This window comes from Platalea leucorodia, assembly GCF_965183815.1.
Source record: "Platalea leucorodia genome assembly, chromosome: 6".
Classification (NCBI taxonomy): Eukaryota; Metazoa; Chordata; class Aves; order Pelecaniformes; family Threskiornithidae; genus Platalea; species Platalea leucorodia.
Window position 1 is genome coordinate 13,773,602 of NC_138828.1, and position 16,942 is coordinate 13,790,543.

Consider the following 16,942-nt stretch of genomic DNA (forward strand, 5'->3'; position numbering starts at 1 on the left):
TTCTTATATTTGCTTATCGCTTATTTTATAAATTTAGCAATGAAAATGATGGCAGGGCAAGAGCACACTTCTGGAATATTTGCTGAACTTTCCCTGAACCAATGTCTAATTTTATAATATACCTTCTGAATAAAGAGAGTTTTGAAAATAACGTTGATAAACTATGAAACAGAAATGCCACATAAAACAAATTTCAAGACTAGTAGAATGAAATATAAAGAGCAAGAAAAGTCTTTGTAAGTTTGTTCCAGACTTCATAATTTATTTCATAATTCTGCACAGGAAATGTATGAACATTTAAGTTTTTAGACACTGTGTACTTCTGCTATACTCATTTATTTGCAGGTCAACTGGTGATCATGTTACTTCTTACTGAGTATATCGTCAACCTAAGGAAGAGGAAAAAAAAAGTCTCAGCAACAAGGAAAACAGATACAACGAATACGATTAGAAACATCTCACAACATTCTGTATTTTTAGCTGGAGAGGAATATTTATCGGAAAAATAATCACAGCACTACAAGTTTTTCTATACCTAGTTTAAGCAATTCTTTCATGTGGCACACTAATTGCTCTGAGGCCAAAATCCCCAATAGCATTTTTAGCTGGCAGAAACACATTTATGTGTTTTACATTAAAAAGGACACCTACCACATACAATTTGCACTATAATGCAAGTGTACAGGCATTGACTTTATATCATTCTTATGTGTAATATACAAGTGAAACTTAGAAAAATGTTTCCCACTGTAGGCCTATTAAAATAAAAAAAAAAAAAAAAAAAAAAGAGACAAAAGATAAGCTATTTTTAGTGACCTTGATCTCCTTGCCACTAAAGGACTTGTAAGGTATTCTCTTTGCAACCTAAACTTATTACAGACACTATAACAGATGTGTTATTTTCCAAAAGTTTGCATGTCCAAGGCAGAAAGCTGGCAGTGAATATGCACACAAATGAATATATGAAAATATAAATCAGTCACCTTATCACTTCAAAACTGGGAATGAGTTAGAAGAATAGCAAAAGCCAAGATGTAAAGTTTTAAGGAAAATAAGGGAAGAAGATAAGTCAGTCCAATATCTTGATTGCTAACAGAAGTTAGCAGATCTGCAGAATTTGCGTTCAGCTAAGTCAAAAAGCACCTGTATGTACATACTTACTATGAACATCCTGTACACTTATGTTGTCTCTCTTCTTTTCTTCTTTCATATTCCATTACATCTTCATTATGCTGCTTGAAAAGCTACAAAATAGCAGTATATGATAAACCGCTATACAATGTGCAGCTGGAACCAGAGAACAAAAAGATTTCTACAGAATATAAAATTCCTATTATCGGAACGCAAACCAATACATAACTGGGACAATACAGAGTAAATTATCTGTAAATTATCAATTGTCCAGCAAGGCATTTTTTCCACACCTTTCTCAAACATTTTCTGCTGGCTGACTGAGGGGGGGAGGTTCCTACTGTCAATCAATCCACCACCACCCCAAAAATGGTGAAAACCCTAAAGGGAATCCACCCCAGCCTGAAAAGTGTTGTCATCATGGGAGTGCTGTTTATCCTGCACATTTCTTCATGAGAGGTACTACACCCTGCTTGCTTTATCAACATCAAGCCTGTGAGTTCTCTGAAATAGGGAACATCTTACATCTGTGTTTTGCTCAGGAAAAGGGGGTCTTAATTGCCTACAGCTGAAAAATGAGAACACATTAGTAGTCTGACAAACACAACATTATTTAGGCACATCTCTAGGCCTTTCATTTTTTTTTTTTTTTAAGATCCATTGGGGAAAATAATGTTAAAGCTTTAAACCAACAGGCTTGAAGAATTAATTCATCTGTTGCGGCTGTTTTAAGTTTGCAACAGTGAGAAGCTTACTAAGTTGTTCATTTTTATAAAGAAAAGCACAACACAGATTTGGGAAAACATAACTAATCAATGTATCGTGCTTCAGTCTTGACACCTGCTATAACCATCCATTACCCCAATCAACTGAGTAGGTTGTAGTCATGGTTTGAGAACAGTTAAGTTCAACAAAATCAAATGAAAACACTTACGAGAACCCACAAGGCAGCACTGGTGCTAAAAGCCAAGCCAACTCCAAGCCAATTCGGTTGGTCATAATTACGTTTTTTTGCAACAAATGCAGAACGAGTAAAAGCTAAAAAGGCAGAAAATTACAAATGTGTTAACGTTTCTCAGGTTGAGACTACCACGTCAATTACTGACATTCATACAATCGGGGGAAAAACCCCAAAGAAACCAACAACAACAAACCCAAACAAATCCAATGATCGTGTATAAGTGGTCCCCGTAGCATTGCTCTAGCTCACCTATTTGTACATAGACTGCAGCATGCGTTCCCTGATCCGAGGGAGAGGAGAGAGGGGATGGGGCGCTGCCAACAGTGCAAAGCAGGGCCTTTTCCCCCTTTCCTCTGGCCACAAAAAACATCTTTTGCTTGCCCTACCGCCTCTGACCGTCCCCTGCAGAAAGCCCCCGTCCCCAGGCTCTCCCCGCCGGCCCACCCCCGCCCCACCGAGGCCACCCCCCGGCACAGCCTTCCTCAGGGGGGCGGGAACGGCGGGTCCTCCCCCCGGCCTGCAAGCAGCACCAACTTAGCATCGAAAAATAATAATACATGGCCAATTGGTTTGGATTTAAAAAATGAAAAGAGGAAAATTGTCACCGCGGCTTGCTTTAATTGCGAGGAGCGCTCCAGCCAACGGGGACGCCGCCGCCCCCCCCCGGCGCTCGGTCAGCGGGCAGGCCCGGGGACACCGCCGCAGCCCGCGAACGCCCGACGCCCCCGGGGCGGAGGACGCCATGCTCGCCTAAACCAAAGCGGCCTCCCCCAAGTCACGGCGAGCCAAGCCCCGCCGCCGCTGCCGCTCACCGAGGCTGGGCGCTGCCGCCACCAGCCGCAAGCCCTTCGTCCCCCTCAGGGCGGCCGCCATCTTGTCGGCGCAGCCGGTGGGGGCGAGGGCGGGACGGCGGCGGCGCGGGGTCGCGGCGCATGCGCGCAGGCCGCCGTGACCCGGCTGGGGAAGCCCTCGGCGGTGGCCATTTTGGCGGCGCCTCTCTCCGGCCTGCTCAGTTACCACGTGAGCCGCCGCCCGGGGCTCGGCGCGGCGCGGGGCGGCCCGGCGGCGCAGACGGCGGCCGGCCGGGAGCGGGGCGGGGGCCGGGCCCGCGGCCGGCGAGAGCGCGGCGGTTTGAGGGAGGGCGGGCGGGGGGTGGGGAGGCGGCGGCGGCAGCAGGCAGGCTCCGGCGGGGAGGGCTCCCGGTAGCGGCGACCGAGCAGCGGGGACGGGACGCGGCCCGCCCGCCCACCCCCCTCCCCGGAGCCCCTCGGCGGCGCCGGAGCCAGCGGCGGGAGCGGGAGCGGCGGGGAGGATGCCGTCGGTCAGCCTGCCGCCCAAGGAGAACGCGCTCTTCAAGCGCATCCTGGTGAGTGGCGGGGCGGGAGGCCCGGGCTGGGCCGCGGAGCGGGGAGGGGGGGGGAAGGCGGCGGCGGCGGCCGCTGTCCCGGTTCGTTCCCCGGGCTGGCGGGGAGCGGAGCTCCGGTGCCGCCCCGCGGGCCCGGCGCCACCGCCCCGGCCCTTGCGGCGCCCCGGCCGCCGGCTCCTTCCTGCCGGGGCAGGCCGGGCCGAGGGGCGCCTGTCACCCGCGCCCTGTCCCGCCCGGGCGCGGCCCCGCGGCCGGAGCAGCGCCGGGGGCAGCCCCGTCTCCCCGCTCGCCCACCCGAGCCCGTCCCCGCTGCCGGGCAGGGCCGTGGCCGGGCCCGAAGGGGCTGCCCCGCGTCCCGGAGAGGCTCTCCGGCGGCTCCGTGAAAACACCGCCCTGGCCGCTTCCTTCACCGGCTTGCTCTCCGCAGCCGCTCTGCTGAATCGTCCTCCCTTCCCTTCCTTTTCCCTTTCCTTTTCCTTTTTTTTAATAACTCAGGTTTTTGCCGTAGAGAGTAACCAGATTTGTTGGTCGGTGGGGAAGATGGCTTTCAAAGGAGGAAGTGGAGAAAGATGAAGGTGTTGAAGTCTTTCCGAAGTTTAACTTACAGCTAACTCTTGTTAAAGTTTGACGGTCAAATTTTCTGGGCGGCAACTGGCATATGGATGAAAGAAACTGCAGGGGAATTTAGGCAATAGACCTGCTTTTTAGAATGAGTTTAAGATAGCGTGCAGACCGAATACCACCAAAGTGTGCACAATTCAATTACGTCTTCAGGAACTTGTTTCACCTTTGGTGCGGTGTTGCAGGAACCTTGTGCTTCTGAGGACTTGGGATGAATTGAAAATGACAGAATTATGTTAATGAGCAACTTCAGTGGATTTATTTAGAAGATTCTGTTATCTGGGTCAAGCACTATGTTTTTTTTTTTTTCTCTCAAAAGGGTCAGTTTTGTCTAAAAATCTTCTGTCTTCTTTCAAAGAGCCTTAGACTACTATTTTGGATCCTTCCAGAGGTCAAGTAAGATGAGTACTGTAGTCCTCTTGGACTAACAGCACTCTTACAGTTCTGTAAACTTCTTCTACTTAAGGGGGGGGAGGGAGATGTGTGTAATCTTCTGTCATTTCTTTTCTTAAAATATTTTGTGAAAATGAAATAAATCTAGAACTAGAAATCCCTATATACAGGCATCTCATCGTGAGACATGCAGCTTCAGTTAGGGTTAAAAAGTAGATACAGTGAACTGTAAAGCTTATTTCTACTTGGAAAGATTCTGTCCTGCTTGGGAGTTCATGTGGCCTTGTTCTCGGTATGTAATTTTTGTTGTGTTATGAGCTGGGAAAGTAGTAGCCTTGTTGCTTGCTCACCCGTCTTCCTTCGCATTGAGGATGGCTTGTATGGTTACAAGACAAACTGAATCAAGGAGCCTGTCTGTGTTTAAAACTAACTGGTTTTTGGTTTTGTTTTGTTGTTTGTTTGTTTGTTTGTTTTTTGGGGCTTGATGCATGGCTGTCTGTGTATTTGTGTGGAGGGCAGGAACAAGGGAAGAGTAAGTTTCTTTGGAGAAAATGCTGGCTCAGCGCATGTGAGTTGGATAAAGCTTTGCAACTTGGTTCAGGTCAGAAAAGAGAAAGATGTACTCCAGTCCAAGCAGATTTCTGTAGACTGAAGTAATTTTAATTTTGTCTTTTTTTTAAATGAAAATCTGTAATAAAAATACAAGAGTTTCAGGTACTGCGTAGGCTAAAAATTATTCTGGCATTTTGATGTCTTCCTGTATCTTGCAGGGATGAGCCTGTGATGTGTAGTCTAGTATTAAGACTGCCCTGTGATTAGTTGTCTTTGTAACACATGGTGAATAGAAAAAGCTTGAAGGTGGTTTTTATCACACTAAAAATTTGGCTAATGAGCTACTTGTCTTCCTCGTTACGGATAATGACCCTACTTTGTGAAGTTTTGATTATGTCTTTGACTTGAATTAGTGAGACGTCTTTTAGAAAGTCCCATTTATCAATGCAAGTCCAAAGAAACATTACTTCCCTGCTCCTTTGCCTTCACTCGAGCTCTCTTCCTGCAGCCTCTCCTTGGTCTACGGCTCCTTTTCAGGAGACTGTAACCCTTCATTATGCCGTATCCTCTGCCGCCTCTTCCTTTGGCCTATGGGTGGCTGAACAGCAGGTCACTGGAGCAGGCTCCCCAGGGGAGTGGTCATGGCACCAAGCCTGTCAGAGTTCAAGGAGTGTCTGGACAACACTCTTAGTCATATGGTTTAGTTTTAGGTAGCCCTGTGAGGAGCAGGGAGTTGGACTTGATGATCCTTACGGGTCCCTTCCAACTTGAGATATTCTGTGGTTGTAAGAGGAGCTTGAGTCTGCCTGGGCAGCGGGCTCCCCGACGGGACCTCCGAGCCCCCAGCCAGCTAACAAGGACGTCTGATTGTCCGTCTGTGGGTCGGCACATGCTGTCTCCTGGCCCGGGCAGACTACGGAGTTGTTCTGTTGAGCATGCCTGGATGAGACTTTTTTTCAGCAGATGCTTTGGGAACCAGCCCAAGTGGTACTGAAAGGATGCATTACCCTTCAAATAGATAATTACTGGTACACAAGCTGTTTACAGAAAAATAAAATCATTCACATTCTGATTTTCACGGAGGTAGTAAACACAGGAGTTAAGTAGGTAACAGCCTTGTATTTTTGTAAGTGAAGCATAAAATGAAGAAAAGCAAACTGATTTTGTGTGTGTTTTAGGTTCCTGAGGCCTCATTTCTTTGCCATTTTTAAGAAGTATGCTTGTAACACAAACATTAGATGTTAAGGTCTTGTGGAAAACTACACTAAGCCACCCAGCTTTCCCTAGGGAAAGGCAATAATTAGCTTTCAGAGTTTGGGGGTTTTTGTTTCTTTTGCAGTAAACAGCTTACATGATAAGTAAATTTCTTTTGTGTATGGATTTGCTTGCAAGCCAGCATTTCCACCTAACTGACAAATTCTGAGTTCAGAAGCATGTGCACTTTGCCTTTGCATGTTGCAACACACTAACTAGACTAACCTCTTCTAGTCACTTTACAGGTATGTGGAGGTTCTAATGAAACATTTTTCCATTTGAAAGGCGTTTTACAGTTTAGTATTTCTGTAGTACAAAGGGAAAGGAATCTGCATGATTAGTTTGAATAAAAAAACACCCACAGGATTATCGATCACCATTCCACTTAAACTTGCGCTTCCATTAGAAAGAAAGTTTCTAGCTCATATTGTTCTTATAGCTTTAACTATTTGCTGTTAAGGCTGCAGGTGGATATTCCTGTTCTTCTGCTCAAAGGTTCTGTGGAATTTAGAAGAAAAGTGGATATCCACATTTTTCTCTATTCATTTTTGATCCATTCAAACATTTAAAATGAATTGAGTATGTATCAGTCTTTTGGACGCACATAATCTCTGAGCAGCCCAGAGATTACTTAAGAAGAATTCAGGTGGAGACAGAGGAAAGGGTAGTATAACAAACAGGAGTTGAAGGAATGGAGAAGTTGACTCTTCGGCACCCAGAAGGCTGGATGCACTGTGAAGTAATGGAAAAAGCAGTTTACTCAATTGCCACCCCCCCCCTCACTAGCAAGTATAAAACTAGTATTTGTAGGAAGTAGGATTGACTGATTTTTTTTTTTTTTTAATATAACTAATGAACGTTCCTGGCATTTTGCCAGCTTGTTCAGCCACTGTATCTGGTCAGGTACGAGTCATCAAATATGTTCAGTTTTATTTCACAAATCCCAAAGACAATATTCAAATAACTTTTGTATGTAGAAGTTAAATAAATTGAAAATACATTGAAGAAATATTAAATACGAAGCTGTTAGAGGTGCCATATATTACGTGTAAGAGTTTTTCAGTTCCTGTAAGCAGCAGAGGATAAAGTTCTTGGAGTCATGATGTTCTGGCAGAGTAAGATGGTGCAAATACTTCTGACCAAAACTAGTCTAGGCGTCTTAGCCTCTAGCTGAATATGGTTTGATCAGGGAGAAAAAAGTCCAAGTATTTAAGAAGTGAAACATCATTGTATTTTATGATGCAAACAAACAATTCAAGTGAGGAACTAAGTGCGTTCAGGCCTTGTTTAAATAGTTTTACTGATTTATAACTCTAGTACATACTGTAGAAGTAGCATACTGAAGAAGCAAGGTGCCGTGCTGGTCTGGGCTTGTGTATGTTGCATTGTATGCAGATCAGAGTTTCTCAGTTTGTTCAGGACTGATGATTATCTGTGGTCTTCATGATGTCTGGAGAGCCACACATCTTCCATCTCTGCATCAGTTACCTTATGTGCTAGGCAGGCTTGGTTAGGCATGGCCAGAACCTGTGTCCCCCAGCAGGGCGTTACAATAACCAAGGTGTCTGCTGCAAGAGAGGGGGATTTGAATTTCGCCTTCAGTTTGTCATTTCTACGGTAACACTGCTGTGCCTGAGGGTATTTAACTTTGAGCTGGTCTCCTTCCTTTCCATGCTGGCTTTGACAAGTGTTCTACTAAAAGATATAGGAACTTCCTAATGATAAACAAGCCTGTTGAACAGTGTCTCTTCAATGGCTCTGCTGTAAATATGCCAAGTCCCTCCTGCTGGGCCATCTTCCTGTTTCTTCATTCCAGAATCTGCTCCCTGTCCCTCCACTTTCAAACTAGACAGACCTGTGCTGCTCCTTTACTAATACTTGCACCAGCACCAGTCCTTTAAAAATAATATTCTGTCTCGTAGAAGTTCAGGTGCTGGCTTTAAGGTTGCTGAGGTGGCAGACTTGGAAATGTCCTCTTAAGTGATCTTGATTCAGGATTGAAGACTGATTTCCAGAATTTCTTTTTTATCAGTAACCAAATAAATTAGCACATTTTGTATGCAATTATTGTTGCATTTGCATGACTGTACAGTAATCAAGCATGCTCACCACTGGAGTTTCGCCACATACTATCTCATCTGAAACATGGAATTGCTAACAAGGCTTTTCCAATATCTTGGCTGTTGAGAGGTCAGTCGCTTGTTTGTCTTTTGCCAAAAGGAATACCCTGCTTGGCTTTGCCAGAAGTAGTAGGAAAAATTGTGTCTTGGTTGAAACGTTGGAATGGAAGTGAAGAACAGACCTGCTGCTTAAAGCAGTGTCATTGTTCTTGTTTTTCAGCAATATTTCTCAAACTTGCTGAAGAAATTAATTGCTGTTTGAGACTCTAGGATACCATTAAAGAATCACTTGAGTAATACTGCTGTTAGTAAAGCCTGTTTACCAAATTAGGCCATTTGTTGTCATTGGGGCTGTCAGAAATTGTAGAAACAGGAGTCCCTGCTGTAAATTTCTGAGGAGCAGCATAGTTTTGTTCCTTACCCGTTTCAGTTATGAAAATAAAAGGCTTTATTAATAGAAGGGCATCCTAATTTCTTCACGGTTGTAAGATCATAGCCAGTCTTCTGTTGTTGTCGCTATAGATACTCTTAGCTGAACCCAAAGTGGTTTTTGTAATGATCTGAAACTAATCTTACTTGGGGCAATGGACTTGATCCAGCTTATATGGTACTGCCCTTTATTTTGGTTAGAATTTGATCAAGTTGTGTTTATTCCTGTTCTTCAAAGGTTTTCTTAATGAATTTTGGCTCATTGCACTTTCTGGGCATCTCGCGTTTAAATCTCTTGTCCACAGCGGCACTGTGTCAATGTAGCAAGAGTGGTGATAAGGAGTTACGTCTTTTCTGATTTTGCCAATAGGGGACTTAGAGAAAATGAACAATTATTCATTGCCACCCTTAAAACTGAGGTCAGTGAGATTTGTTACAAGGATTTCTGTTTGCTTCTATGGTACAACACAATCAAGTTAGCAAACTTTGTAATGTTGAAGAACAACCTTTCTTATCTTACTAACCACATATAACTATTTCGTAATGGCTGAATGCTACAAGACAACATCTCGCATACCTCAAGAGCTAAGGGTGAAGAGTACTCTGGACATGGGTAGACAACGTCAGTAGCCTCATCCCGTGTCTTGGGCTATGTTGTGAGATACAGCTGAGTTAAAATGTCCATTTAAGTCCAGAACAACCTATTGTGTGGGCTCCTTTAGCCCTTTTCATGCCATATTTTGGAATTTTAATTGATCTACTTAGTTGTTTCAGATGATCGTTAACACCAAATATATCCTATCCATACTGGATCTTTTGGGAGGTACAGTCAGTTTCATGCTAAATTCAGAGGTGAAGCCTGAATATAGGAGTTCTGGGGTAATGGACAGAAGTCAGCTGATCTTGGTTGACATGGGCAAATTCATGGTAATTCTCCTCAAGAAGAAGAGATTAAAGTAAGCAAGTAGTGGCCAACAGAACAGATGTTGAATAATGGATTTTTCAGCAAGAGTCTTGCTTCTGTGAGTGAGGATTTCTAGTTTTACTTCTAGAAGAGCTGTAACTATTTGTCAGCAGCTGTTTCCAGCCAAATTTTGTCAAACACAGGAATGAGGCCAATTCAAAAGCATAGACATAGCATAGATCCCCCCCCTCGGTATTAAATAAAAAGGTACACCTACTTCTTTTCTTCCTAACTAATTTCAGTTTCAACTTGTTCTGTTCCTATGGTTATACTCTAGCAAGCAAGGCTAGTTATGAAGGTGTGGGTCACTTCCAAAAAGTAAGGCAAGCTGTGCAGGAGGAGGATTTCTTAGTCCCTTAAATTAGGCAATTGCTGAAGCTGTTTCTTATATGGAACAGTTTCGTTCATTAACACCACAGAGCAATGGAAAAGGATGATTGGTTTCAATCTGACAGCAAAAAATTATGCAAGTTTGCCCCAGAGTTTTTCAGCATTGACGTATCTGTAAGGTTTGTGTTGGTTTTTTTCAGTCCTTGGGTTTATACATCTTGTATTTGTCATGAAACTGAGTCAGTGTGGTGGAAGCTTTTGCCTGGAGCTGTTGAGCTGTTTGATATGGTTAGTGCTCAAAAGACCCACTAATTTATGGTGAGTGGTTGCTCCTAATGCTTCCAACTTTCAGAATCTTCTTTACTACATTTAGCTTGAATTAGTGCACCTTAGTGACTTGACCTGATCTAGTCTAGCTGTAGAGAGAGTAACTGTGCTGGAAAACAGCCTTGAGCTGCACAGCGCCTGGACTTGCTATCTTTTAAGTTGCTGCGTCTGAACTGTGCTGGAAGAAACAGATAGCATCGGAGTGGCAGACATGCATATCATGCATTGTAAGTGCACACCTTAGCTTATGCTAAGGCCAAGTATGCTAACACTTTCTGCTGCCAAAGGTGTTACGGCATTGTAGTTGCCAGCATTGCTATGTGATGCCGCAAGTGGTGTTCATGGCTGCCACTGGGAGAAACTGCGGAGTCCCCTAAGGAGCGCATTGCTGTAGTTGAAAGGAATTGTCCACCTTTGTTCTGCTCAAGCCTCACAAACCCTCAGGGAAGAGGATAGCAGAGTGTTGAATCCCTGAATTGTTCTGTCAGAGCAGCCTGTTCTCCATTGCACTTTCTCCTGGGGACTTCCCAACAGAAGTAAAAAATTTACCTATGCCCATGTGCAGATTGGTTGTCCTATCTGGTAACTCTCGTATATGATGGGGAATAGTCTGCAATATATTGCCTCTTATGATGACACGGGCTGTGCCACTTGCTGAGGAGGAGAAGCTAAGTACAGTGGACTAGTGATGAGAGGTTAAGGTTGCATCTCCAGGGCCTCTTGGGGCAGAATCCAGTTTTGGTACTCATTCGGTGAAGAAAGTCATATTCTTTGGTTAGTCCATCATAGCATTGACTAAATTAGGATGCTTGCTTTAACAGAGTTGCTGTCAGTGAGAAGTGATTTCCTGTGGGGTTTTTGGTGGTATTTTTGGGTTTTGTTTGTTTGTGTTTTTAAGTATTGGAGTCTGCATTTCTTTTAATTCAATTAATTTGCAGATACTGGACTTTAAAAAATTGGTGTTAAGTTGGAGTTAGAAGTATGACCTGGCAAAATACGTAATCTTAGAAGAGAAAACAGCTAAAAGTTCTTCATACTGTTGTTTTGTTTGTTTGTTTGTTTGCAAAATTCTGTCTTTTTAATAGAAATTGCACACTGTTTTTACTGTTACCGCTCAAAGGGCATGCGATCCCATCCCACACACTTGGGTCTGCTATATCCTTTTTACTCTCACCCTACTCTTTCTTATGACCAGCTGTGCTGGTCCAAGTAAGAATAAAAAGAAAGCAGTCAGTAACACCCCAGTGCTCCTGTTTGTGAGTGCGGGGAGCAAATGGTACCTTCTTTGCTTTGGTGCTTATTCTTGAGGAAAAACTTCTGGTTTTGCATGCTTCCAGCTAAGAAGACAAAAGGCAGCTTCTCCTTTATGTTGTTCTCCTATGACTATCTTCAGCTTGCTCATGAGACATATCTTCAGCTTGCTCATGAGGCACTTTTGGGTCTGCTTCTCACCTGTTTAATCAGCTGCAAAATCCAGCCTGGATGGGCTCTTGTGAGACTTTTTTTTTTTCCTACTGCAAAGTGGTTTTTAAATGCTCTTGAATCAGCTAGATTGGACATACCCATCTTCTTAAATGTCCCTGCTAGAAAGGTGGTTTTCTGCTTTCTGTGTTTTGATCTAGGTGATTCTTTGCTTAGGTTCATACCTGGTGGCAGTAGATTCACTGTGCTATGAAGCTTCTAGTAAGACCCATGGTAACTCCTGGCATTATACTGAGTTAGAGCTGTTGTTAACTATTGATGTTACTGAACATACAGGACACTAATCTGCGGTGTAGTGATTATCAGATGTCTTACAAATAGCAAATTTAAGTTGGGATGGCTATTAAATTATTTACTTTAGTTATTAAATGCTTGCAAGGCATGAAGACTGCTTTGTGATAAAGAGGATTCGCACTCCTGGAAGTGAATATGTGCAAAATATTTGATGCGTAATGGCAGAATCTGGTCTACCATGTGCTGTGTATTTGATGCTGAGATGCATACCCGCATGTCAAAATGCTGCACTTGACTATTATCCTTGCTTTTTAGTTGGAAACATAAGTACTTGACCATTAAAATGTCTATTTTGAGAGGGAAGGAATATGTCAGAGGTATAATGTACTGCCTGCTTACAGGTAGCAAACAATTAGAGAGCCGACTTGTGTACATTTCAAACTTACAGCTGTAAAAGTTCTAAAGTGCGCTTGTGAAAATGTATTTGTTTATACAATATATAAAGAAAACAATGCTGAATTAAGTTTGGATGAAAGTCATCTCTCTGCTCTTGTCAGCAGCTCTTAGGCTAAGTGCAACTATAATCAGTAGCACGGCCCTTGTATATACCCTTGTGGGTAAGCGGAGTAGTTGCTTAAGAATCCAAGTCAGTCTTATTTGCTAGCCATAGGTTTGATAACAAGGTTTAGAAGGTAGATGCACAAGAGAGGGAAGATTCAAAACTGGAAAACTGGGGTGAGAGGGAAACAAACTCCATCTGACAGCTGTCTACATGTAGGTAAGCTGTAAATAGTGAAGTCTTTTCACCTTTCTTTATGGCAGCCATCAAGGAAGAAACGCGGAGGAATTCATTCACACTTGGCATGCTGAGCCTGTGTATGTGTAAGACACCTGCTGATCGAAGACTGATTCTGCACAGATGCCCTGATACAGTTTAGGGATCTGGGCACCAGAACATGAGCCTTCGTTGCACCTCAGACTCAGGATTCTAGAGAATATGGGCTAGCTCTGTTCCTTATAATTTCACTGCCAGTCTCTGTCTACTAATCGCCGTGCATTCAAATCCACTGAATAAATACTTGGTGGGGGGGGAGCAGTGCAAATGCAAATTCTCTCCTACCTGCTAATGTCTTGCATGATTTTGAAGGAGTCGTACTCTGTCTGCCTCATCTTACTAACTCTTTGTAGAATCATATTAAAGCAGGTGCTATTTCCTTGCTATAAATATAGAAAATTAGTTAAAGGGTGTAAAAAGAATCTTGGTGTGTTTGGAGTAGGCTGTAGTTCTGGCCACAGCATGTATAGAAAAGCTTTTTAGATATCTTAAAACATCTGGTAACTTATTAAAGGAAAGGCTTTGAAGGGCAGCAAATGCGTAATAGAGATTCAATGCTGATGGAGACTCAGATTCTTTTCTTTTAAAGCCCTAGCCTTAACCTTACTTTTTAGAAGTTTAGCTTTTATGTTTTCTCTTTGCATGATGTCACAAGCCAAAGCTGGAGCGGTTGTCTGTCAAGCATCACAAGCAGGCTTTGACTGCTGGCTTTGGAAGCATATATGCGCAGGAGTTTAGCTTAGAAGAGGCAACTGTGCTCTTTCAGCGGTCTCTGGAACAGAGAATTATGTTACTTCTGCAGACCAGCTGTCCCAAAGTAAGGGTCGGAGGCCTGGGGATGACTACTACAAGCTATTCATCTGGGAGGAAACAAACTACCCAGAAGATGAACATTTCTGCTTCCAGCAAGCCTATGTCTTTATGTCCTAAGAATACTTGAGATGTCACCATTCCTGCTTCTGTGTTATTCTTTTTTTTTAATTATTTGTTTTTATTACTCGTTCTGGTTCTTTATTCTCTTCTTACTCAGAAACTACTGGCTCCCTTAAGGATTGTCTCTCCCAGGCTGTGTGTTACTCATGCTCATCTTTCCTTGTGTTATTCTTTTTCTTCTTCCTTTCCCCTTTTCAATTTTTACTGTCTCCTTTTTCTTAAAATATTTTTCTTTCATGTTTCTGTTCCTTGAAGCCACAGATTCACCAAGGTTTGTACCAGCCGTGGTGGCATAAGCTGCATTCCTGACTTCCTTCTCTCTCATTCACAACTTTATTTAAGCTTGTTAGTCCGTAACCTCTTCAGAGAGGGAGACAAGTATATGCATGGCTTCAAGTAGTGGAATCTCAGTGATGCTGTTGGACCCACTTTGATGAAACAGTCTCCTTTTGTGAAGAAGGACAAAACGTGACCTCGATTTCATTTGTTCCCTTCCTTCCACTGTTGAAAACATACAATGTGTACATAGAATACATACATAGAATAAGGAAACTCATAAAATGACACAATTTGGAATGTTTCCATTAACAGAATGAAATAGGCTCGAAGTATTAACCTGGAAGGTTGGAGAAATTGTATATAGGAAATCACTCAAACTTGTCTTGATGTAGAAACACCTGAAAATGGAGACCTATGATACTTCGCTGAGGGATATATGCAGCTATGGCTAGTTCTTCATTTGGTACTTCGGGTGATACAAGTACATGATCAGTTCCTGATAATTTATTGGTCCTACCCAATGTTCTCTGGGTTGATGGGAACCTTTCAGTAGATGTAAGTGGATATAAACTTGTAAATTTTTCCTCCTTGCAGCCTAAAGGGAGAATTTGTTACAATTCTCAGTGAGTTTACTCTGTTATAAAGTACCTTGCATCGTAAATTCTGTATTACTCTGAGAAGAATCTATGTGCAAATATTTCCTGTCTCTAGCCTATATACCATCTTGGCTGACTTTCCTTCGACTTCAAGGTGAAAGACTGGTTGTTAGAGTATGTAAAATGGAACTGTTTAGAGATAAGATTTCATGTTCATAGCCAGCATCTGAGCAGCTGCACTTAAAGGCAAATTGCGAAACCTGAAAGTACCCCTTCTGCTTGTGACAGTGCCTTAGTTACACTGGAGATGTTCTTAAGTTCCTGTGGCTGCAGCACTTTTGTGACAGGTTTTGCTGCTTTCACGCCTACCTAGGTGGGAGCAAATGGTGGTTCAGCTTTCAGGGAGGAGGCCTGGGCGGTAACTTTTATGACTGATGATTTCAATTTTTAAAAAAAAAAAGGGGGGGGGCTTGATCCTGTTGTGTTGTCACCTGTAAGCTCTGTGTCAGCTCTGACCAGTGGCTGATTAAAGTGACTCAGCCAGCTACTTGAAAGCAGGTAATGACTAAAAGGTGTAAATAATAACCAGTCAAATTTAAAAAGAAAAAAAAAAGACACCTATACAGTTTTCCTCTTACCTAACCCTTAATCTTCCTTTGCTAGGTGGTTGCTGTGCTAACTTTTCCTGTCCTTGGTGACAGAGGGAGTTGGCTTTTGGAAGTGTTCAAAGTCAAGGTTGGACAGGGCTTTGAGCAGCCTGATGTAGTCAGAGATGTCCCTGCCCATGGAAGGGGCATTGTACTAGATGATCTTTGAAGGTCCCTTCCAATACAAACCACTCTATTACTCTTTTGTTGATACATTCCTCTTTGAGTCCATCTTGCTTTGGATGCTCTCTCTTCCTTCTCCTCCTCCTCTTTCCGTTCCCACGATTCCCTGTCTCCAAAGGGTGGTGACAGGATAGGGGGAGCAAGATCCTTGGTTTGTGATGCCTCTTGGTCTTCAGCCTTGATATTTCAGCTTTAGTCCCTATAAAATAATACATCCACTTAGTGGTATACCAGGTTTTTTACACCTTTGAAGTTTCTTGTCGGTGTTTTCATCTGCTTTGGAAGAGAAAACTGCACACTAAACAGCACCTTTCATGATGCAAAAGCAACGTAAAGCAGAGGAGTTGAGGTAGATATGCCATTTTCTTTTTTAAGCATTTCCATAACATTCATGTAACTTTTTAAAGCTTTATTTTTAGAACTTTCTGCTTGATGGAAAAAACGGTTTGTTGGGTCTGCCTCTCCTAACTTTTTTTTGATGAGAGTGCTTAGAGGACAAACGGTGTCCATACATAGTTAATTTGGAGCAGATGGAGGAAAGGTGGAATTCTGAACAACAACTTATTTAGGATGACTTGAAAACTGTCGGCTCTTACCCGGTTGTACACTCCCGTCAGCCATCCTGCCACCAGAACTGGTCAACGAGAGTCAGTGAGATCCTGTTCTGAATGACTTCCTAGTTACCATAGGATTTGGGAGTAAAGAAACGTGTGTTTCTTTACTCTTATACTCAAGTCAGGGCATTGGCATTACAGTAAAATGAAACCTAAGATATTCTTCGCATTTGCTTAAGTGACTTAAAGTGTATGAATTGGTGTTTACAACGTTACTTCTTCCTCCTTTGGCTTCTATTTAAAGATTAGCACAGGGAGTGGATTGACAGAAGTAAAATACTAAAACCGGTTTTAAAAGTTCGTGCTGTGTGCCATTTCGAATTGCAGTTGCCTTGCATAATGAAATGAGATTCATACACAAGCAAATTGTTAAGAGTTGGATTTAATAAAACTGTAGAGGAATGTTTTAATTTGCAGTATGGAAAGATACTGTTAGTGTATACTAATTTTGAAAGTTTGTACGTATACGATATATGTGGCATTCAAATTGATCAGAAGAGGTTGCTTTTAGAGATAGTTTAAGCCAAGTTCCAATTATTTCATTTTCTTTCCTGCCTGTATGGTTGTTGGAGGTTGTCTTGTGGTGTTTCTGTGAAAGATAATTGAGCCAAAGTGAGCTGCATGCTTACTAAGATACGTTATGACATAAGGTTTGCTTTTATTTTAAAGGAAAGTCGAATCTCTGTAGGCA

The 16,942-nt window shown here is 42.9% G+C and overlaps 2 protein-coding genes across 5 annotated transcripts in view; one reads left to right on the top strand and one right to left on the bottom strand.

The window, feature by feature from the left end:
• Nucleotides 1–233: 233 nt before the first annotated feature.
• On the bottom strand, nt 234–2,994 carry NDUFC1 (NADH:ubiquinone oxidoreductase subunit C1; the record flags this gene model as incomplete). Of its 2 annotated transcripts, XM_082314804.1 has the most annotated exons (4): nt 2,905–2,994; nt 2,066–2,169; nt 1,162–1,244; nt 234–389 (listed from the first exon to the last, which is right to left on the bottom strand). In XM_082314804.1, coding segments are annotated over exons 1-4 (249 nt in total). In that variant the 5' UTR covers nt 2,966–2,994. The 2 variants fall into 2 exon arrangements, with proteins under 2 accessions (XP_082170930.1, XP_082170931.1); XM_082314805.1 differs by lacking the exon at nt 234–389 and having other exon boundaries at nt 1,161–1,244.
• A 293-nt stretch (nt 2,995–3,287) lies between these two features.
• The window catches only part of NAA15 (N-alpha-acetyltransferase 15, NatA auxiliary subunit), a 44,365-nt gene continuing 30,710 nt past the window's right edge, over nt 3,288–16,942 (top strand). For 2 of the 3 annotated variants that reach the window (XR_014228557.1, XM_082315671.1), the window contains exon 1: nt 3,288–3,458. Coding sequence is in view for 2 of the 3 variants with exons in the window: in XM_082315671.1 (XP_082171797.1) it covers nt 3,405–3,458 (54 nt within the window). In the remaining variant the exon portion in view is untranslated. The remainder of the gene's footprint in view (nt 3,459–16,942) is intronic. The other variant, XM_082315672.1, reaches the window with a different exon arrangement.